The 24,719-nt window shown below is 38.9% G+C and overlaps 1 protein-coding gene and 1 long non-coding RNA gene across 10 annotated transcripts in view; one reads left to right on the forward strand and one right to left on the reverse strand.

Annotated features, from left to right (window-relative positions):
* RMDN1 (regulator of microtubule dynamics 1) overlaps window positions 1-24,719 on the reverse strand; it is a 43,873-nt gene that overhangs the window by 15,727 nt on the left and 3,427 nt on the right. For 7 of the 9 annotated variants that reach the window (XR_004904337.1, XR_004904338.1, XM_036031097.1 and 4 more), the window contains exons 2-5: window positions 20,150-20,267; window positions 8,003-8,099; window positions 5,999-6,158; window positions 1,276-1,365 (exon numbers count right to left, since the gene is read on the reverse strand). Coding sequence is in view for 7 of the 9 variants with exons in the window: in XM_036031097.1 (XP_035886990.1) it covers window positions 1,276-1,365; window positions 5,999-6,158; window positions 8,003-8,099; window positions 20,150-20,267 (465 nt within the window). In the remaining 2 variants the exon portion in view is untranslated. The remainder of the gene's footprint in view (window positions 1-1,275; window positions 1,366-5,998; window positions 6,159-8,002; window positions 8,100-20,149; window positions 20,268-24,719) is intronic. The other 2 variants (XM_036031095.1, XM_036031094.1) reach the window with 1 other exon arrangement.
* On the forward strand, window positions 1,327-20,804 carry LOC118501701. The gene is made up of 3 exons (XR_004904339.1): window positions 1,327-1,463; window positions 9,715-9,718; window positions 20,794-20,804. It is a non-coding gene; the product is annotated as an uncharacterized LOC118501701 (long non-coding RNA).

Genomic DNA, 24,719 nt, shown 5'->3' on the forward strand with positions numbered 1-24,719 from the left:
CTGACTCCTCACTCAATGTTGTTTTACACTAGTCATTAAAAAAAAAAAACTAGGTATTGAGACTATCACCAGAAAATTCAGAAAAGCTGTTACACAGACTAACATTATCCCTGTACAAGTTTCCATCACTTTCTTTTCCTTTGTATTTTTAAGATGGTCTGGGGGTGTCCAACCCACAGCCCACAGGCCACATGTAGCCCAGGATGGCTATGAATGTGACCCAACACAAAATTGTAAATTTACTTAAAACATTATGAGATTTGTTGTGATTACATGTTGCAAAGTATTTAATGTATAGACCAAGATAACTCTTCTTCCAGTATGACCCAGAGACACCAAAAGGTTAGACACCCCTGGGTAGAACATCACAACAGAAATAAACATGCTGGCTTTTCAATGGCGGTTTTGTTTGGAATACAGTGGAATAGGTGTGTATGTGCACCACGGAACACACAGACTTCTGGAGTTTCTGGCAGCTGAGGAAGAGCTTACCATGAATACATGAATTAACTTTAAGGGGAGATACTAAAACACACACAGAAAAATCACAGCATAAATAGCACTGTTACTACGGGAATGGAGCAGGGATTGTTTGACTGTTAGAAGAGGCCACACCTTCCAGTATGGGACCCTGCATAGTCCCCTCTCACAGACCGGCCTTGGCCACATGACTTATTCTGGTCAATGGGATATTACCAAGTGTGATGCAAGATTGCACACTGGGACTTTTCCCTTGGAATCCTCATTCTTGGAAGCCAGCAATCATACAGTAAGGAAGCATGGGCCAGCCTGGCTGATGTGACTCAGTGGACTGAGCACTAGCCTGCAAAACAAAGGGTCACTGGTTCGCTTCCTAGTTAGGGCACATGCGTGGGTTGAAGGCCAGGTCCCCAGTGGGAGGCATGTGAAAGGCAACCACACATTGATGTTTCTCTTCCTCCCCCCTCCCCCATCTATACATAAATAAATAAGTATCTTTTAAAAATTACTAAAAGAAAAAGAAGCATGGGCCAACGACTAAATGGACAGAAACCATTGAAGACAACAGGCCATCCCATACACCTGTCCCAGCCAAGGGGCCAGATGAATGCAGTTCTCAGTCAGCTGGGCTACCCCAAGCAGAACAGAAGCACTTGGTGTTGTCAATCTACAGAACTGGCAGAAATAACCTGCCACTGCTTGAGGCCACTAAATTTGAGGTGGTTTGTTAAACAGCAAGGAATTAGTGAAGCAAATCTACTCAGAAAGCTAATGGCTTTTTCAATTCAGCAGTACCTCAAAATGCTCCTTGATAACATAGGCATTTGCAATTTTAGCCTTGATGCCTTCGTAATCTCCAACATCACTAATACAGATCGCATACCACTAAAAATAAAAGAAAAAAGGTGTAAGAAGAACAATACTTAATAGTCCATTCAATACAAGGTAAAAGTGAATAATTATTCCTCAGTAGTCATTCTCATGTTACTCTCATTGAGCGTAAATACCATGTTATATACATGAAATATATGAAGAAAAGTGGCCATGGTCCTTAGGAACTCAAGGATGGCACATCTTTACAGAGAAACAGAGTACAAATCAGAGAGCAGAGAGGATTTAATCTCTGAGGAAGTCATCAACACAATACAGTAATGATTCATGTCTATAGTCTGAGTATAAATTTAGAAAAACCTGCAATTCCATAACTCATTTTATTTTCTCATCCTTTTTCTGGGAGCTGTGTCTCCACATCTGCATCATTATAGTAATAACAGCTGCCATCTGTCAATTGTGACCCACAGCCATACTTGGACAACAGACACAAACTGAGACAATCTGAGTTTTTTCTCTAAGAATTGAATACAAACTATCCAAGCTTTGTAAATCCAGGTGCTATGGAAAGTCACAGAACTCAGGATAAGAAAAAGTCTTTAGTGACAAAGCTGCAGAGAAGAGCCCACAGCCTCAGATCAATTGAGCCAGTGTTTCTGGAAACCATTTTAAATACACCTGCCTTTGCTTTCTGTGAAATACAATAGTTTTCAGAATAAACACCTCCCTTTTTTGTTTGAGCTTATTTCTGTGGGATTTTAATTATTTTAACCAGAAAGATTTTAACAAACTTCTGTTTTGATCTATTCCCCACCAAAATACTTTGTATCTTTCAATGTTTCTTAAAAATAAAAATACTATTTTTCACAGACATACCCCTCTAATAGTCTAAATCCAGATGACTGGAGGGGTCACATGGGGTCTCAAACCTGGTGCTCTGAGCTTCTGCCACATCTCAGGGCTCTGGGTAAAATCACCTTCTCTTACATACTTAACTATCACCTACATGCAAAGCAAACACATTCTCCCCTAAGTTGGCATTTCGTGATTTACAATTAGTTCATGATCAATCATTAAGAGTTGTTGGTAGGAGGGGTGATCATGAGTGGTTTTTATTTCCATATTTGTACACTTTGATTTCCAAAATGGCTATTGTCTATAATGAATTCACATTATCTTTAAAGAAAACTTTTAAGCAGATATTCTAGTCAAAAAGGGATAACAGATCCTATATTTACCTTCTTGCCTGAAACACTAAAAATCCAGACAAAATATAATAAAGATTTTTGAGATACCACACATAAGCAACAGTGACACCTGAGAGACAAGGTAAGCCTAACAGCTTCCTCTACAATCAGGAACAAGACAAGAATTGCCATTCCAACATTGTGCTGTGAGCTCTAGCCAAGGAAGTTGGGCAAGATAAAGAAGGGAAAGAGTAAAACTATCTCTACTTATAGATGACATGATCTTATATAGAAAACCCTAAAGACTATACAATAAATGAGTCTAGCAAAGCTATAAGATATAAAAATCAATATGCAAAAATTAGTTGCATTCCTATACACTAGCAATGAACAACCTGAAAATGAAATTAAGATAATATAAATTACAATAGCATCAAAAAGATATCAAAGCAACCTAAGTGTCCATCGACAGACAAATGGATAAAAAGGCAGTACATAAATACAATGGAATATTGCTGAGTCATAAAAAGAATGAAAATTTACATTTGTAACAACATGGATGGACCTAGAGGATATTATGCTAATAAATCAGGGAGAGAAAGACAAAAGCCATGTGATTTCATTGATATGTGGAATCTACAAAACTGCACAAAACAGCCCTGACTGGTGTGGCTCAGCTGGTTGGGCATCATCCCACAAAGTGAAGGGCAGCCTGTTTGATTCCTAGTCAGGGCGCATGCCTGAGTTGTGGGATTGGTTCCCAGTTGAGTTGCATACAAGAGGCAACCAATTCATATTTCTCTTTCACACATTTCTCTCCCTCTCTTTATCCCTGCCCTCTCCCTAAAAATAATACATAATCTTAGTAAAATAAAAAAGATCAATAAAACAGAAACATTCATCAATACAGAGAACAAACTGGTGGTCACCAGATGGGGGGGTGGTTTGGGAGCTGGGTGAAAAAAATGAAGGGATTAAGTACAGATTCGTAGTTACAAAAGAATCACAGGGATGTAATAAAGTACAGCATAGGGAATCTAGTCAATAATATCGTGATAACTTTGTATGGTGCCAGGTGGGTACTAAACTTATCGAAGGGTCACTTTGTAAGATATATAAATGCCTAACTACTATGTTGTACACCTAAAACTAATATAATATTAAATGTCATCTGCAATTGAAAAATGAATTTTTTTAAAAGAATGTTAGCAAAAGGACAAAAAAGCAAGACTTATCACCTGCTTTCAAAAAGTGTATGTTGCCCTGGCTGGTGTGCTTCAGTGGACTGAGTGCCAGCCTGCGAACCAAAGGGTTGCCACTTCAATTCCCAGTTAGGGCACAAGCCTGGGTTGCAAGCCAAGTCCCCAGTAGGGGGCACACAATAGGCAACCACACATTTATGCTTCTCTCCTTCTTTCTCCCTCCCTTCCCCTGTCTAAAGATAAATGAAATCTTTTTTAAAAATTAGTATATGTTAAATATAAAGACACAAATAGATTAAAAAACAGAAAAGGATATAACATATTAACATTAAAAGAAAAGAATAGCTACATTAATATCAGACATAGTAGGAATAAAACAAAGAATAATTCTAGAGATAAAAATTATCATTTTACAATGATAGAGGTCAATGCATCGAGAAAATGAAACAATATTGAATGTTTACATTCCTAATAACAGAACTTTAAAAGTACATCGTGGCAGCATACCCTCTCCATACTATTCTCAGCCGTGCTCATGCTGGCCCTCTCTAGAATGCCTTCCGCTCCAACTTAACATCCCACCTTTGCCCAACTTACCCAGGCCCATGTCTTCTTTCCTGAGTGGACTTTGCTTTCCATTCTAGCTCATTTTTCTCTCTACCCTGAACTCCTCAAGTCCTTAGTCCTCTGAACCATTCTCCTCAGGCACTTGGGCCCTATCATCATGCTGTTTGGTCTTCAGCTAGAATAAGAGCTCTTTAAAGCTACAGATGATGTTCTGTATGACTCTGCCCTCCATCCAAATGTCTAGCAAAGAAATGGACAAAGAGGATCATGCTCACTTTGTTTCAGAATTGGGGGTTCTATACCCTTTCCCCATGCCCCAGCCTCCACCTCATCTCGCTCAATGTGAATTTTTGTTCCCATGAGAACTTCTGGCATTTGATCAACTCCACAGAGCACAATGGACAGTTACAGTAGCTGGTGGGGGAGCTTCAGGCTGCCGAGGAGACAAGATGCATATAGCATATTTTGCCATGTATAATGAACTCCCATGTATAAAGTGCACCCATGTTTCCGGCTCGAACTTTCAGAGAAAGAAGTCTTCCACTTTAATTTGTTAATTTAATTATTTATACTTAGATACTTTTTGTATTATAAAGGAATTTTAGCACTTATTTTTGAACATATGGATATCATTATTGCTTTCTAGTTATACTTTTAACACATAAGCATAAATAGAAGAATTAAAAACATTTATACAGATACAAAATTAGTACTACCCATGTGTAATGCACATCCTTATTTTTCCCTGAAAAATCTGGAGAAAAAAGTGCGTGTTACACATGGTAAAATATGGTAATTGGCCACATACTCCTAGAGCACTACCTGAAGAGCAGGAGCTGGAATTATTGCTGAATTGTAGCCAGGTACAAGAACACCTTGGCTGGTCAATTCTTTGGCCACACACACATGAATGAGGTTGAAGTCTTCTATGACAAGGAAACCCTGGGCTGGCTGCTATCTATAGTCTTTCTGGCACCTAGCACCACCACTTACATCAGCCTTAATCCTGGTTACAGGTCTACCAAACAGATGACAACTACCTGGGAAGCTCTCATGTGGTCCTGAATCACAAGACCTACATCCTGAATCTGACTCAGACAAATGAGTGGGAAGCCACTCTGCATTGGCACCTCCTCTACAGGGCTCAAGAAAAGTACAGACTGCCCAATGCGCTGCCTGCTTCCTGGCACGAGCTGGTATACCACATGCAAGGAGTCACACAGCTATTTCAGACTTTCTGGTCTCTCTACTATAAGGGCCACCCACCCTTTGATCCCTGTGGCTCACCCTACTGTAATCCAAAATATCAATAATACCTCATATTCTCCCCAGTGTCCATTGAAAACCATTGTTCTATCCAGTTAGGAAATCCATAAAGTAGTGGTGCTTATATGTGAAAAGTTATACTTGGTCTTACAGAACAGATATAGAATGTGAGGAAAATGAGAAAAAAATCTGTCAAATTTTTGTACTACTAGGAGTAAAGATATAGGTAATTCATGAAAATAAGCATTCACAGAAATAATTTATCAAATAAACTTATGAAGGTAGAGTTAAGTATTCAAGACTAAAAAGGAAAAAACTTCTTTTTGAAGAAAGTGTTATAAAAACATCTCTCTTCCTTACTTTAACATAGAGAATGATCTTTCCATGTAAACTGGGGATAACTGATAGATGTAGACCAGTTTAACCCTCAGTACATGGTAACCATTGTTACTTTAGGCAGCTTACCTTATGAGCCGCAAAACTTGCTTCATTTTTCTCTAGTGCTCTTTTTGCATACTCTAGGGCTTCATATACCAGGGCCTTTTTCTCTTCTTCTGAGGTTCTGCTAAGCTGAGCCACATCACGTGATGCCCGAGCCAAACGCCACAGTAACTCTGCATCTTCACTAATTTGAAGTAGATATAAAACTACCACTTTAGTTTGCATTTTTAAAAACTGTCAAAGGTCACATCACTAATGAATACATATGGTCTTTCAGGACAGTGAGGGTATAGCAAGCAACATGGTATCAAATGCCATTATCCATGTTAAATTTGTTATTTTCTCTCCCACAGCTTTCTTTAATGAGAAATTACTTACACAATATTTAGTATTATACATAAATATTAACTTACTGTATCTGAAATATTACCTTCCTTAGAAAATATCTTTGCATTTGAATTCTCCAAACACTTGCCCTATAATATGCAACATATAACTTGAGGCTTACTACTTACACTGGGCTTCAGAGAGCACATCATACACATCGACTTGACAAAGAGGGTCTGTTTTAAAATACAAAATTGTTGTACCGTAACCCCACATACAGTGTCTGGCACAGAACAGATATATGATAAGTACGTATTAATGAATGACTGAGTACAATGTAACCTCCAAATGAATTCATGCCACAAGACAAGGCATATTTCAAGTAAGGGCACTCGACTCCTTGAAGAACTTCCACTTAAATATAATTATATAAAATAATAAATGTTTAATAAATAAAACAGTAATCAAAATTAAGAACTAGAAAGAGTTTTAAAACTAGCCTTAAATTCCTTTTTATTAAATATCTGCCTTTAAGCCTACTGTATTATATACAGGGTGAGCAAAAGCAGCTTCATAGTTGTTAGTATGGAAAATAATACAATAATAAATAATAAACTGTTTTATATACTCACAACTATAAACCTACTTTTGCCTTTCCCTGTATTTCTTAACAAAAAGTGGTATTCACATAAAATTTTTAAACTAAAGGAAGCAACAGTTTATTTATAATTCAATGAATACGGAGTAACTACCTAACAGCTTACTTTTCAAGTGATTACTGAAGTGACCTTAAAATGCCAAGCCAGCCTTCTCAAGTTACTGAGGGAACCATGGAAGGAGAGATGGGTCCTATAGACATTTAGGAAGTAAAATGATGAGTCTTGAGAATCTAAGAAAGGCAGTAGAATAGGAGATGAGGTTAATCAGTGACCTGGAAATGCCTTATTTGACTCACTTTTTAGGGGTGGATCTACCCTACCTCTATTTTCCCCCTAAATGAATACACACTGATGCTCTGGACTGAACAAGTAAACTATTTTTTTTAAAAGGAGGTATTTTTAGTTTCTCTAAAGACTGAGTTTCTAACATGATACACAGATACCATTCATTGGAGTCATATAACCACCCAAATTCATTAAAATCTTGTACCTATTAAGAAATTAATTTATAAGAAATGAAAATATATAATATAGATGACATATTCAGCAACTTAACTTGTATGATCCAAAGCAAACAAAATAGAAAAAGCATTTCAATATTCTACTATACTAAGTAGAACAACCTTTTCTAAACCAATGACATACATACAGCATTTGCAGATTATTTAACATAAGAAAGAAATGGCCTGCTACAAATGAAGCTCTAAGAAATATAACTTTGGCCCTGGCCAGTATGGCTCCGTGCATTGAGCCCTGGCCTGTCCCTGTTTTGATTCCCAATCAGGGCACATGCCTGGGTTGCAGCCAGGTCCCCAGTAGGGGGAACTTGAGAGTCAACCACACATTGATGTTTCTCTCCCTTTCTCCCTCCCCTCCCTTCTCTTTAGAAATAAATAAAATCTTTAAAAAAAAAAGCAATACTATTTTGAAGTTAAAATCTTTAAAAAACTATGGACTCGTAGCACTAAGACTCATTTTAAGTGTTAAATAACATGAGAATGTTGAGGAAACCACAAACCCAGGCCCATCACATTCTGCTCACCTTTCTTTGTACAGGGTCAGCAACTGATAGAGTTTTTCCGTTTCTCCACTTTCATAGAGGTAGTCTGCTTGTTGGAGTATTTCTTCAACTCTGAAGACTATAAATGAAAATAGCACAGTAAAGTAGGTCTTCCCAAGCCAGATAACAACAATTCTAAGAAACACAAACTCATATATAAGCAAAGAAAATTAGATCCAAAATCTTTAGTATCTAAGCACAAGTGTAATAGAAATAATTATGAAACTATCATAGCCAGTGATTTATTTATACCATGGAAAATAAAAAAATTAGACAACTTATTTTGGTACTAAAATTGGTATACTTTTTAATGAGAAAAGGAACTTCCTGTGACAAGTTATGGTACCCTTGTCCTCCAGTCTTTGATGTTGCCACTGTTAAGTACCATCCACTTTCAGTATTGAAAATTATTAATTTGCACGTACTGAACCACAGTTTTACTAGATTCACTTTATCACCTGACTTATATAGATACTTTACAGAAAAAGAGTCAAATCTGTCATCAAAAACTTAGATGGAATTAACTGTATGGAGAATCTGAAACTTACCTGATTCACACTGTACTCCAACCAATTCATTTACTAGATTAGACATTATCCCCAAACACATAAACCTTATAGACAGTATAAGGCTCTGAAGTTGACCAGTTACTGGTAAAAATTAAATATTAGAATATTTCAAGATATTCTAATTGTCACTAAAGAGAGACATTGAATTTTGTTTTTTATAAGGGTGCTTATTAGTCAATCCTATAAATGAACCAATATTCCAATGTATTGAGTTTAATTTGTTATTTATACTGGAATGCTTTAATTAATCATAGTTTGAGGTTAAATTTTTGAAATATTAAAACCTAAATCATCAAAAAAGAAAAAAATGAGAAAAGCACATGAAGTATTTTTTATTGTTAACATCATGATATAATCATACTAGTTTAAGAAAAATTAAATGACAACAGCGAAGAAACCCTTAAAGTCTTTTCTTCTTTAATCTTATCTCAATCTCTTTAGGGGCCAAAGTTTAATACTGAGTTAGCCAAAATGTTTCATTTTTTTCTGTATGATGGCTTTAGTAGTGCTTAGTTGTCTTTAACTTTATTCAAAGCAATTTTGTTAGATTGTATTGTGACAGCTGTCATATCAGCGTGAATTTAAAAGTCAAAATTGGTGAACTTTTGTGCATCCATTTTAATATTGAAGACAGAAGAAGATATGCAACATTTTTGGCATATTATACTTTATTATAATACCTTATTTCAAGAAAGGTAAAAACGCTGAAACACAAAAAAAGATTTGTGCAGTGAATGAAGAAGATGCTGTGACTGACTGAACCTATCAAAAGTAGTTTGCAAAGTCTCTTGGTACTACTGTCATTTTGGCCAAAAAATTTTTTGCTGTGGGGCTGTCTCATGCATTGGAAGATGTTTAGCAGCACTCCTAGCCTCTACCCACTAGAAGCCAATAGTGGGAGATAGCTGACATACTCAAAATTTCCAAATCAATAAAGTTATTAGTGAAAATGAAAAATAAGTCTTTTAAGGAAAAAACTAAACAGGCTTTTTGGCTAACCCAGTTAGCCAAATAATCACACAGTTGGTTAATTTTCTTAAGTGGCTTCCATTTTATTCTATATTTTTATCAGTGGCTCATCCTCCAAATTTGTTTGTAACAAGCCAAAGATTCTTTAAAAAAGAGTCAAGTAAGTCTTAACATTCTTAGTCAATATTTTGTGGTAAACAGAACTGTGACCTTCATGATGTCCACATCCCAATCCCTGGAATATGGGGAACTGATCAGCATGGCAATGGCAAATGTAGTCCAGTACTGATCCAGAAAACCGATCAATGGAAGGCAGCACACAGGAGCCAGGTGTGCAGATTGGCTTTCCCATGGGGAATCAGGTCTGCATTGTACCTAGGCTGCTATGAGACTTGTTTTTGCTAAAACTCCCTCACTCTGAGCTAAGAATGCAGATGTTTAATGTTTATCTCTGAAGCAACTCCCTAAAGTCTGTGCTAAGATGCCCCAAGGACAAAATGTAACCAAATCAATCATTTTTATCGTTCCCTTGCATTTGCTTTTTTTCTTTTTTTTTTTTGCTATCTGTAAGAAATAATCCCTTAACTAAATCTAGAAATAACGAGAATCTTTTGATGTAATGCAACTGGAAAGCAGTAAAAGCCTGTCCAGGCAAGGGTCAGTGCGCTCTCCTCGAGAGGGTGGCCATGCCATCCCTTTTTCTCCACAGGAGTCGGCAGTCTGTGTGAGTTTGTGTACCGCATCCACAACACATAGACTCAGGAGGGCCAGAGTCTGCATCACTGGAACCTATAAAAATGTGCAGCCTACATAATAAAGGGGAGTTAAATTCATAGATGGAATTAGGGTTGCTAACCAGCTAACCTCAAAATAGGAAATGATCTTGAATTAGCCAGGTGCATCCAGGATTGTAACAAAAGTCCCAAAAAGTGGGCAAGGGAAGCAGAAGAAAAAAGTCAGAGAACTATGACAATGGAGTTGAGGTCAGAGTGATATATCACTATGAATAGGGAAGAAAGGGGTTTTCAGTCAAGAAATGTGGGAAACCTCTAAAAGCTGAAAACACTAGGAACATTCTCCCTTCAAGCCTCCAAAAGAACACAGCTCTGCTGACTCCTTGACTTGAACAGCGTGGGACCCATTTGGGGCTTCTGCACTATGAACTGGAAGACAGTAAGTCACTAAGTGTGTGGAAACTTGTTTATGTTTATAACATTAAATACACTGACTTGGCATATTGAAATGTGTATATGGCATGTATAAATAGAAAAGTCACATTTAATTCTATTCATTGATTTTATCTTCCACACTCTGAGGAGCCTGATAGAGATATTGTCCTTAACATGATCCAGGAACTCTACAATCATCACCCATGTAACTTTTTTTAAATGTAGAAATCTAGTGAATAATTTAAAATAATTTAACTTATCACTTATCTCCAATTTCTTTATTATATACAGTACCATAAGCTATAGTATCCAGATTTTAAAAATGTTTTTTCCTGACTGTAAACAGAAATTTCTAAACTCATTTAGTGGGTAATTTGTAAGAAAAGATGCACTTACTCTGATACTACAGACTCACATAGGCACTAAGGTGGGAGCATGTAGATCACTGACATCTCTGTAAATCAGCTGTATTTTTTTTTACTTGTTTAATGCTCTGTACTTTTCCTGAAAATATTTAAAAATAAGCTATGTTACTGACATAAAGAGACCATATTCTATAAAATGGACTAAACTTTTGAAGTACATTACTTTTTCTGTAATAGCATAATCAGTACAATTTAAAAAATACTCTTCAACATAAGTAATCAATACATATCTCAAGATAAACTGAGATATTAATTCACTCACAACTGTACAGTGAAATTTTAAATTTAGCCTACAATGAGTATGTGCAATGAATGAATTTTTGCATTTTTCAAAAAAAAAATCAGTGTAAAAAGAGTCAGTGATGTGACTATATGTATAAGTTAGTAAACAGGTTTTCTAGCTTTTCTTGCTAAGTGCACTCTGAGGCATGTGAGACACACCTGGACAGGGATGAATACTACTCTACTCTAAGCAGGTAAAATAGCTCTATTTCTGAAGTTCCTCAGTAGAAGACTTAGCAGAAAACAAGTACCTAAATATTCTAGATATTCTAAGATTTCTCTAGATACTAAAAGGGTCTAACCACCAGCAACATCTTAAAATTTAAGGAAAATTTTTCATACCAATAATCCCCAGCAGGATTGGAGACAGTGCCTCTAAAAAGGGCCCCAAAGTAACACAGGGTTACAGGTAAGGAGCACTGACCTCAACTCTAAAGGATCTTCAATAAAGAGAAATCAAGATAAGAAGTGAAGAGACAATGGAAGTGATTTAGGAAGGTCATGCAGGTTGAGCCACTTTTAAGCATTTTAAAAGTGAACTTCCTCTCTCTCTCTCTCTCTCTCTCTCTCACTAGCATATCTCAAGGGGCTTTAAATTTTGTCTATTTTAAGGAAATAAAAAACTTATTAATAGAGTGTTTCAATTAATGCTGACAAGTAGGTATTTGATACAGTCTAGTGGTAACTACAGACAATGCCTTAAAAAATGAGTCCCACAATCCCATCCAACTAGAATATCAAAAAACATATTATATCCTTAGGTTAAGTTCTAAAAAAGGCTCAATTCAGAATGATTTAATCCCATAACTGGAGAAAAAATTAATTGGTTTCAATGAGCATGATGCAGGTTTAAAGAGAATTAAGCAGAAGTTCTTATGAATAGAATTATTTGAACACCAATTTCAAAAAATATGAAAAATAAGTATCACAGCATATGAAAGGAGAGAGATGACAAAGGAAAACTTGTAAGGACCAATGAAGTTATATTTTCACACAAACTTGGATCATTTTCCAAGTTATAAAAAAACAGGGCTTCTAGGTTTTATCAATAATTGACCTTTTTTTTAAGGGCTACCCCCTGGTCTCATAAACAAATTAAATGAACATGCCAATCAACTAATTATACAGTAATGTTTTAAGGAAACAAAGCTAAAAAAAAATCAAGGAAAACTAAATAAACATCCATACTCTTTTCTTTGCATTAATATTTCAAGTGGCCATGTTACAGAACAAAGAGGCCAAGGGTGATATACTATTACCAAAAGGAACCCAAGGTTCGTTATGTCTGCCGCCTTATAGGATAGACATGTCTCAATGGCAGAGATTTGTAAAAAGGAAAAGGAAATGTTTATTTAATGCTATACAGACTTAAAGTAGTAACCTAACATCTTCATTAAAATATCAAAAGTCCTTTAGGATACCCACAGACACCCACAGTGCTTCCTTCTCCCCCTGCCCTAATTCAGGGTACCATATCTCAGGAAAAGAAGCAAACATCTGGGATCCAGGCTCCTGACACTATCAGCTGTGTCGCTGTCCAGGTAGGATCTCTAATTAATCCAAAGCCATGTGGTACCTTCTCATGGCCTACTGGCAGAGTTATTTCACCCTTCTTCCAGGCAAAGTCTCTCCTGCTTCCCAAGCCACGTGGTCAAAGGGAGTACCCCAAAGCCGCGTGGTCCTCTTCTACAAAAGTTGCAGGGGTCCCCACTCTGGCCAAAACCACATGGTTCTCATGGTTCTTCTCTCCACCAAAGCTTTGGGGGTCTGCACTCTAGCCAAAACCACGTGGATCTCCCCAAAGCTGTGGGGAGGGGGTGTTGCCACTCTGCCAAAGCCGAGTGGCGATTCTCTGCTAAAGCCGCATGGTGGTTCCCCTTACTAAAACTGTGGGGATCCCCACTCTGGTGAAACCTCATGGCTCTCACCATCACATGGATGCAGGGGTCCCCACTCTGGCAAAACCTCATGGCTCTCTCTATTAATGGCTGCTGTGTCTGGGTTTAAATCCTTGCACCAATCTTCCTCTGTACCCCCATTTCTGACTCCTCCTTCAATCAGTTACACCTGCCAGCATTCCTGTATTATTCCAAGTTTACTGAGCTGCCATCATGAGTCTGGGCAGGTGTGGCCCCATGCCATGGAGCCAATCTTCAAGCTCCCAGGCAGGTGCTGTAAGTCAGGGGACCTGCCCCAGTTAACATCTTTGGAGGAAGTTCCTTCCATCCCCCTGCTCAGGGCCTGGCCACAGCTGTTTAACATATCTAAACAACCAGTTAAAGGCTATAGATATGTTAAATGACCATGCCATGGATTAGCTGCAAAGCTGTGGCTGTACAAGAGCCCTGCATGTTCCTGCTCCATGTGTCCCTTCCCCCAACTCGCACCTGAGGAGGAAGGCGTGAGGACATCTTATATATCTTTCTACTATTGCCTAGACACCTTAAGTTCTGGACCCCATTCCAAATCCCTTTTGGGGGCCCCCCTCTTGGCTGCACCCTGTATCAGTCAAAATATGCTTCAAAATAGAGAAAGGATTCTAAAACAGGGTAGTTTTCATTAAAATCTCTATTATAAACAAAATGAATTTAGTTTTCAGAATAAGGTATACCTTGCGATATTAAAATGTTAATTTTTTCCAAGGTTTTATTTAGTGCTAGGATTGCAATGCTGAGTTATTTCTGCATGTATGAGGGGAGACCAAAATAAAAACAGAACTATCTTCTGGAGGGCAGGCTACTTGTACAGGCTTCCCCCACTGTAATAGGGTGTAGCCAAAATGAGGGCCCAAATAGGAATTTGAAATGGGGTCCAGAATTCAAGGTGTTCAGGTACTATTAGGATGTCCTCACCCCTTCCCCCACAGGTGTGAGTTGGGGGAAGGGACACATGGAGCAGGGCCATTGAGCTGTTTTGCATAGCAACAGCTTTGCAGCTAACCTCTAGCAGAGTCACTTAATATATCTATAACCTTTAACTGGTTGCATAGATATGTTAAATAGCTGGAGCCATGCTTTGAGCCAGGGAGAAGGGATTGACTTCTACCTAAGATGTTAACTGGGGGTAGGTCCCCTGAGGTACAGCACTTACATGAGAGCTTGGAAATGACTGGCTCCACACCATGGGGCCACGCCTGCCCAGACTATGGAAGCCCAGTGAAGCTAGAAGGATATAGGTGTGCTGGAAAGTGTAGCCGATTGTGGGAGGAGTTGGAAATGGGGTTGCAGAGGAAGATTGGCTCGGGAATTTAAACCCAGACCTGGCAGCCATCAGAGAGAGGACCACGTGGCTGTGGCCATAGAGAACCACGTGGTCTTTAGCAGAATGGGGACTCCCGCAGCCCTGTCACTGGGCTTTGGCAGAGTGGCGACCTCCCCCTCCTCGCAGCCATTGCAGGGAGAGAACATGTAGCTGTGGCAATAGAGGAGGGACCATGCAGCTGTTGCAATGCGGTGTGCACGTGGCTGTGGCCATGTAAGGGAGATCCATGCAGTTTTTTCACCCGAGTGCAGACCCCCTCAGCTTTGGTAGAAGAGGACCACGTGGCTTTGGGGTGCTCCCTTTGGCCACGTGGCCTGGGAAGCAGGAGAGACTTTGCCTGGAAGAAGGGTGAAAGAATGAAAGAACTCTTGCCAGTAGGCCATGAGAAGGTGCCACATAGTTCCGGATTAATTAGAAATCCTGCCTGACGGCAACCCAGCTGACAGTGACACAGCTGACGGTGTCAGAACCCAGGATGGAATCCCGGACGTTTGCTTCTTTTCCTGAGATATGGTACCCGAATTAGGGCAGGGGGAGAAGCACTGTGGGTGTCTGTGGGTATCCAACATGACTTTGATATTTTAATGAAGACATTAAGTCACTACTTGAAGTCTGTATAGCTTTAAATAAACATTTCCTTTCCTTTTCACAAATCTCTAGCATTGAGAGATGTCTTTCCTATTGGCAATGGACAATTGAACCTAGTGAGGGGTCCTTCCATTAACTATATATAGTAACCCCCCTTGGCCCTGTGTGTGGGTGTGTTCTGTAACACCACTAGGTGAGTGTTCTAGGAATCCATCTGTGTCACTGTATCAGTCGGCATTGTTGTGGGAGGCTGCATTTGGCTTCAGTGAATTTTTTTTGAAGACTCTTTCAACATGTTTGCTCATTTCATGGTGAGTAATTTAGAAGCATACCAGTCCACATGGTGCTGAGTGTTCAGCAGTTTTAGGTGTGACCCCTGTGCCCCACCTTCCCTATTCACCCAGTTTTGCCCTGAGTTACCTTTTTTGTTTGTTTGTTTCTCTGGATGAAAAAAGTCCTCAAAGGGAAACGTTTCACTGACATGGAAAAGGTAAAACAAAAAAATAATAGAAGCACTAAAAGGCATCAAAATCAACGAGTTCAAAAACTTCTGAGCAGTGGAAAGAAGTCTCAACAGGTGTACTGCATCAAATGGAGCATACTTTGAAGGTAAATGAAATCTAAGCGTTTAAGACCAAATACCCAATTTTTTATTAATTCCGGTTTATTTTGGGCTCCCCCTTGTATATACTTTTATTTTTACATTGTAGAAGTTATGACTTGTTTTGAATAGCATATAAATGAACATAGGTATAAGCCAGCAAAAATGAATGCATTAGTATGTACTGGATAAAAGGAATCAGAACTTCTATAATATACACATATATCATATACACTTTGGGGCCAAATAACAACTACATACATACAGAAGGCTAGTACTGGTACACTGGAAATACCAGAAACATCTTTGCTGCAGTCACTTAGGGACTGTAAACAATAAGTAACACCCAGCACCTGGAGGCTAAATAAAAAGGCTGAATAGCTAAGTCATTCCACCCCATTTCTTTTTCCTACTTTTATGAATTTAAGTTTATTCAAATATTTGGTATATAATCCTGTAACTACCACCTCTTCAATAAGTTCAGAGTGATAGCTTTAAATAACTATAAAGCTTGACCTCTTTTGAATTTCTCAAAGTTTTTCTGCAATCTTTTTCAAACGAGCCTCTTTATCAGGGGTCAGTGTCATCTTTATGATACCATTCTTTCCCAGGATACATTTATTCCACAGAGACCGTTACCAATGATGGAAATCCTAAGGCTCTTCAAAATGCTCCCCTTCAATCAACTACAGATGAGCCAAAAGCCCAGTGAGGAAACTCTTTAAGTTTCACTATCTCCTAGCCACAGGTGATCACTTCTTTTTGGCCCTTTTCCCACTACTCAGGGTCTTCTGATCCTGTAACTGAGTTCAGATCCCTCAGAGGGACACCAGAAACATTTGCTTCACTGCACACAGGTATTCCCCATCTCCATGGCCTCCAGGGATCCTTCCATAACAGCTGTCACAATAGACATCAAGCTTCTGCCCAATAAGAAATGGACACAGGGAGTGTCCAGATTACACCATTTCCAGTGGCAATTTTTGGGAACACACTCCAGGCTACATACATGAGGACATCCATGGGACTAGAAACACTCAGTTTGTAGCAGGGGTGACAAAAGGAGTCATTAAAGATGTACACATTTTGCCTGACTACATCAAGGCACATTTTTCCTTCTCTGGGGTGTGAGTTTGCTACAATGATCACCAGGCTGGAGTCTCCAGTGACAATGTTGCCTCTCTGAGGAACAGGAAAGGGCTGCCTGGATGAAGACCCAATGTGCCACCCTGCAGTCTGCCTTCATCTACATCACAAAGCCAAGTTCATCACTGAAGCTTTTCAAAAGGTGCTGATGGCATAGACGAGGCCATATGACACAGTTCCTGCAATGGAGACCTTACTGCAATGAGTGGTCTCTGAAGGAAAATGCTTCATAAGCTTACACCCAACAATTGCCATTTGCACAGGTGCTGCCTGCAGGGACACAGGGCCAATGCGAGCGGGCACCTGCAGCTGGCCCACAGAAGTCCTAGGGCCAGTTCCCTGTGCTCACTAAAAAGGTGGGGAAAGAGAGTGGATGCAGGGGTTGCAGAGTAAGGAAAACAGGTGACAACAAGACTGCCTCTACCCTGAGGCTGCACGAGGCCACACTCAATTCAGGCGGGCCTCACCGGGGTCTAGCACTTTAAAATATTATTTGTATGTTACTGAACATGCAGCAATTTTGTCATTAAGATCATGGTCAGCTCTGGCCAGGTGGCACAGTGATTGGAGAATCATCCCTTGCAGCAAAGGGTTGTGGGTTCACTCCCCGATCAGAACACATCTGAGAGTTTCTCTCTCACTTCGATGTTTCTCTTTCTTTCCCCCACCCCCACTTCCCCTCTCTCTAAAATCCTCAGGTAAGGATTAAAAAAAATTAAACATATCCTCAGGTAAGGATTAAAAAAAATTAAAAGATCATGGTCTGAAAAAAATGGACCACCATCAAATCAGTAAGGGCTGAAAGTAATTTGGGCTTTGCCTTTCAAAATGCCATATATTGTTTTTTTGGGAGCACCAATGCTTTGTACTCACTTCCACAATCAGCTGGTGCTGACACACACAAACTAAGCATGAGAGACTCAAAAAGAAAGATTAGAGTTCTCACCTCTGCTGACACTTTGACTTGGAAAATACTTAACTTGGTGAGCATCTTTTCCAAAATTAGTATTATAGCCCTGGTTGGTGTGGCTCAGTGGATTGAGCGCCAGCCTAAGGAACCAAAAGGTCACCAGTTCAATTCTCAATCAGGACACACACCTGGGTTACAGGCCAGATCCCTGGTAGGGAGTGTGCAAGAAGCAACCACACAGGAAGGAGAGATATTTCTCTCCCTCTCTTTCTCCCCCGCTTACCCTCTGTCTAAAAATAAATAATCTTTTAAAAATACTATTATAATGGAACACACACACAGATCTTAAAAGGTCAACAACTGAGCACATCTCTCAAGGATAAGTTTTTTTTTTAAGATTTTATTTATTTATTTTTTAGAGAGGGAAGGGAGGGAGATAGAGAGAGAGAAACATCAATGTGCAGTTGCTGGGGGTCATGGCCTGCAACCCAGGCATGTAGCCTGACTGGGAATCAAACCTGTGACACTTTGGTTCGCAGCCCACACTCAATCCACTGAGCTACGCCAGCCAGGGCAAGTTTTTTAAAAATTAATATTACAATGTGATAATATGCTTATCCCAACAACTTTATAAAGTTGTGAATATTGGAGCTGTGGTGAAAAGTCTATGGAGCTTTAAAAAAGCTGAGTTGTTCTATTTGCCAAAATATGTCATTGAGTCAGTGACAAAACCAAGTCCTCTAATTTGTCCTTCATGAAAATGATACATTACAAAAAACAAAGATATAAGCAGTTCTCAACTACCTGTTTTTTTAAAGAATACTCACAGATAAAATCAGTAACTAGTAATTTTTAGCTAATATTCCAAAATTCTTCCTCTACCAGAACTTTAATCTGAACAGCTATTCAAATTTCTGCTTCCTTCCCCAACTCCCTTCTTGATTAAAAAGTGGGTCTTGCCCTGGCTGGCATAGCTCAATGGATTGAGCGCAGGCTGCGAACCAGGCATCGCAGGTTCAATTCCCAGTCAGGGCACATGCCTTGGGTTGCAGGCCATGGCCCCCAGCAACTGCACGTTGATGTTTCTCTCTCTCTTTCTCCCTCCCTTCCCTCTCTAAAAATAAATAAATAAAATCTTAAAAAAAAAAAAGTGGGTCCTGTGAAAAAGATGTTAACGTAGCAATTAAAAGACTTTGTCTAATATGCTGAAATTTTGGTTCTATGTACACAACTTGTTTAACTAAATTTAATTTTTAAAATATGACAACTCTTAATGTTTATAGTATATAAATAAGAAATTTGATGTAATTTTTCTACTTTTCAACCAGTTATTTGATATTTAGTACCAAACTGCATTTTTTAAAAGATTTTATTTATTTATTTACTTATTTACTTATTTATTTACTTATTTTTACACAGAGGGGAAGGGAGGAAGAAAAGGGGAGAGAAGCATCAATGGGTGGTTGCCTCTTATGCACACACTACTGGGGACTTGGCTCACAACCCAGCCACAGAATCAAAACAGTGACCTTTTGGTTTGTAGGTCAGCACTCAATCCACTGAGCCACGCCAGCCAACGCTGCATTCTTTATAAATTAAGTACTTCTATCTCAAAGTAACTGAGCCTTTAACTGTACCAAGAAGCTCTAACACTTTAGCAATAAGGAAACAAAAGAATCATCGTATCATTATAAAGTAAGGATTGACAAATTTTTTCTATACACATCTAGAGAGTAAGAACTTACGGCTTTGTGGACCAGATATGGTCTCTGTAGGGTATTCTTTGTTCCCACCACAACTCCTCAGCCCTTTAAAACTATATCACAAAAAACATATGTATATATAACCCATAGACACAACAGTTTGGTGATGGCCACAGGGAAGAGGGTGTGGGGAATAGGTGGTAATGGGTAAAGGGAAAGGAAAATGGAGATATCTGTAATAATGTCTACAATAAAAATAAAGGGGAAAAAAGTACCAGTCTTAGCTCAAGGGTCCCATTAAAATTATAATGTATTAATATAGTATTTCTCACTGAAGGAGCTGCAATTATTAAAAGAAAATATATCAGACTGACATGAGGAGGAAAGCAGAAAATAATCTAGCCTATTAAGAACATCAATTTCAAAGTGTATTAAAAATAACTAAGTTATTAACCCCAAGATGACAAACATAAACCACTAAGAGTTCAGATGTTTAACTAACTTACCTTTGGCTGTGGCATGAACCACAGCAGCCGAAGAAAGAAGTTGGTAAGTTTCAAAACCCAAATAAGACAAGGCTGAGAATATAAGGCTTCTTTTGAAAGCTCCTGGGTTTCCTATCACCTGTGGAAACAATTATGGTCAGAGGTCATCAAACAGAAAATTTGAAACAACCAAGCAAAACTTACATCATTTTTCTCCCCCTTTCCCAAAGCAATCAATCCTAATAATACTGCTTAAAATTTACCTCATCAAATACTTCAGTAAAACTATTTTACATTATTACTTTATAGGGAGAGCATATCCTGTTAAGAAAAGATTTATACCATCTAAGGGAGGTAGCTTATCTAAAAATCTGTCATGCAGATAAGTACTGGACTGAGGAGGCATGGATAGTATAATTGTTTGAAAAAAATATAAGACACCAACATATTGGGTTGGCCAAAAAGTCCGTTTAGATTTTTCCTTAAAACAAAAGACACATTTTTCATTTTCACCAATAACTTTACTGATTTGGAAATTCTGAGTATGTCTGCTATGTCCCACTATTGGCTTCTAGGGAGTAGAGACCAGGGGTGCTGCTAAACATCTTTCAATGCATGAAATGGCCCCACAGCAAAAAACGTTTTGGCCAAAATGTCAGTAGTAGCAAAAAACTTAGAAAACCACGTTTGACATGTTCAAGATCAGTCACAGCACCTTCTTCATTCACTGCACAAATCTTTTTTGTGCTTCAGTTGCATTCTTACCTTTCCTGAAAAAATAAAGCATAACACACCAAAAATGTTGCATATCTTCTTTCATCTTCAATATTAAAATGGATACACAAAAATTCACCAATTTTGATTTTTTTAAAATGCACACTGATATGACAGCTATCACAATACAATCTAATGAAATTATTTTGAATGAAGTTAAAAGACAACTAAGCACTACTAGAGCTGTCATATGGAAAAAACATACAGACTTTTTGGCCAAACCAATTAATACCAGTCTTAAGAAAACACAAGATGAAAATATTAAATATGGTTAATTAGTACACATAAAAAGTGTAAATAACTTTAAGATATCTTTAAAAGTGATGTGCAAACCCATAGTTTTCAGTAAACAGTGAATATAGAGTATATCTACATAGACTTAGAAACTACTTTTCACAATTATGGCCACAATCCCCAAAACCAACAGGAAAGAAGGCATGTGTGGATCTTACCCACTTTCCCAGGACAATGGAGCATCAGTATTTCCCTCTCTGCTGATTCATTTCCACCTGTATAATAACAAGCTATACCATGTTGGTAAGCTGGATCTTTTTCTTCTTATAGCAAAGACCTTCCTCCTGACCACATCTCCCTCCTGACCATACCTCAGTCTCATTTTCTGACTTCTCTTTTCAGCAAAACTCTTTAAAAAAAAAGTCATCTGTACTCAGAACCTCTTCCCCCCATTCTTTCTCTTTAGAGCTCACACACAAAGCATCTGTAGCCCACACTCCACTGCAGGTATCTGGCTGGTAACCAAGGATGCTCTATTTCCTGTTGCCTTTCTCACTTCTCCTCTTACTTGACCCATTAGTGGTATTCGACAGTGGTTAATTCCCTCCTCTTTTTTTTTCCCTCTTAAATCATGAATGAATATTTGGGCTTTTTTAAAAAAAGATTTTATTGATTTATTTTTAGAGAGAGGAGAAGGGAGACAAAGAGAGGAAGAGAAACACCAATCAGTTGCCTCTCATACACACCTGGACTGGAGACCAAACCGCAACCCAGGCTTCTTCCTTGAGCAGGAATTGAACCAGCGACCTTTTGCTTTGCAGGACAACCAACCAACTGAGGTACACCAGTCAGGGCTGGATGTTTGATTTTGAAAAACCACTATACTGAGATGTGTGACATACAATAAATGGAATATACATAATGTATAGCAGTCATGACACTGTACAAACCTGTAAAACCATCACCATTGGCAGAGTCAAGACAAACTGATTCTCTGTAACCAATCCAGCCTCTTTCCTCAGCACCTGCTATTCTAACTCTTGGCACACTATCCATGTGGCTTTCAAAATACTACTCTTTTGATTTTCCTATTGCAACAGCTTGTCTCTCGTTGGTTCCTCATCTCTAATACTTCCCTGCCCAGATGAGTCTTGAGCTTAGTCCCAGACCTCCTTTTATTTATATCATTCTGGTGATTGTACTTTATGACTTTAAATGCCATCAACATGCCAAAAACCTGCACATGTAATCTAAGCTAGGATGTCTCCTCTAAACTTCAGAATCCTAAATGCAGCTAGCTACCTAATCAACACTTCTCTATATATGAAGTATGACATGCACATGCATCTCATGTTCATCAGCCAAGACAGCTATCATTTCTCTAACTCCATTCCTGTTTTCCCTATCAAGGTAAATGACAACCTAATTCTTCTGACTGTGCAGATTAACAAAACACACAACCCTAGAGACGTTCCTGCCTCTATCCCATCCCATAGCTGATCCAGTTCAACTTCTCTTAAGTATCCACAACAGGAATGAGGAATCTGGCATATTGCAGCTTGCTCAGTGCTTTCTTTCTATTTATTGACTTTAGAGAGAAAGGGGGTGGAGAGGACAAACAGTCAGACATCAGTCTGTTGTTCCACTTATTTATGTATTTGTTGGTCAACTCTTGTATGTGCCCTGACTGGTAACTGAACCCACAAACTTGGCATATCTGGATGACACTCCAGTTAGCTGAGTTCCCCCTGCCAGGGCCTGTATTTACTTTCTCGAGCATGAGTATTCAGGATACTGCATGACTGGATTGAAAACACATCAACAACAAAGTAGTAAAACTAAATTTGATATAGTCCCATTTTTAACAGTGAATTTTCTGCATTTATTTTTATTTAACTAAGAGAAGCAAGATGGGGCCATGCAGAGGATATGGGTGTGCATGCACACACATGGTGATGGTGGTACCTAGAAAAAGAAGAGGGCCCTGGCTAGTGTGGCTCAGTGGACTGAGCACCTGCATGCAAATCAAAAGGTCTCAGTTGATTCCTAGTCACGGCATGTGTCTCCAGTTGGGGGCACGTGAGAGGCAACTGACATGTATCTTTCACACATCAATATTCCTCTTCCTCTTTCTCCCTCCCTTCCTCTCTCTTTAAAAAATAAAATAAGAGGAAAAAGACTAAGATTTTATCAGGGAGTCTCCTAGCTCCCAATCTCTGGCAGGAAGATCACATAGCAGAAAAGGTTGCACAGACTTGAGGAAACTATACATCTAGGGCAGGAGTGTCAAACCCATTTTCACCAGGGGCCACATCAGCCTTGCAGTTGCCTTCAAAGGGCCAAAATAATTTTAGGAGTGTGTGAGTGAGTGTGTGTGTGAGTGTGAGTGTGTGTGTGTGTGTGTGTGTGTGACTACTCCTTAACTGTTAAGGAGTTGAAATTACATTTGACCTTTCGAAGGCAACCACATGGCTGATCTGGCCCCCAGTGAAAATGAGTTTGACACTCCCAATCTAGGGTGTTCAACTCTTTTGCTGACATCATGCTGAATGAACCACATTCTGGCTTTTTTAGTGGGAGTAATGCACTGTTAGGGAGCTGGCATTTATAGGTCTTATTGTAAATTAATGAAGGAACAGTTTGCAGTTGTACTCATCACTTCGATTTCTATAAGCAGACCTCTCTGTTCATCTCTTGGAAAATGGATAAAATCATGTTTCTGAAACTAAAAAATTCACTTAAAAGAATCAGGACTCAGTGACACTCCAAAATACAAATGACTTGTGAAACTGAGACAGTTGGAATGTGCCATTTTCCCTCATTCACCCAACACAATGCCTTTCACATAATGAGTTCTCAAAAACATTTGTTGAACAGAAGCCATCTCTTAAACATGTCTTCCCTTCAACATTAATTGTACTAGCTTCAAGTTATAAAGACTTCAAAAATATAAATTCATCACTACATAAAAAGAAAGGTGTAACCACCATCTCTTGGTTTCCTAACTTCCTGCCAGCTCCTCCTCCTCTTAAATGTTGGAACTCCTCTGTAGTGGGTACTAGGCTTCCTTCCGGTCTTACTATTACCACAGTATTACTTAGAACTATGTGCTAAAGTCTCCTGAATCTATAATTTCCAGCCCTGACCTCAGAAAGTAAACGCCTGACCTGTCAGACTACAGTCTATTCCACAGGTCACCTTGGCCACCTCATCACGTTCACCTTAAATAGCCTGAAACATAAGTCATCTTTTCCCTGAGCCCCCAGGAAATAGCATCACTGCCCATACCCTGTGCTCTAGCCAGAAACTGAGACTATTCCTTGACCTCTTCCCTCTAACCCTTACACCAAACCCTCTGAGTCCGCTAAGTTTATCTTCATAACAGCCTTCGATTGCAACCACTGATTTCCAGTCCCATGGCCCCCACTATAGTTCAAACCATCACAGTGCTCACCTGTCCTATAGCAATGATCTTTACCTCGTCTCCAGCATCCACTACCCTATCCATTTTTGACACTATACAAAAGTTGTTTGTTTTTAGATTTTATTTATTTATTTATTTTTAGAGAGGGAAGGGAAGGAG

This window comes from Phyllostomus discolor, chromosome 7 (genome assembly GCF_004126475.2).
Source record: "Phyllostomus discolor isolate MPI-MPIP mPhyDis1 chromosome 7, mPhyDis1.pri.v3, whole genome shotgun sequence".
Classification (NCBI taxonomy): domain Eukaryota; kingdom Metazoa; phylum Chordata; class Mammalia; order Chiroptera; family Phyllostomidae; genus Phyllostomus; species Phyllostomus discolor.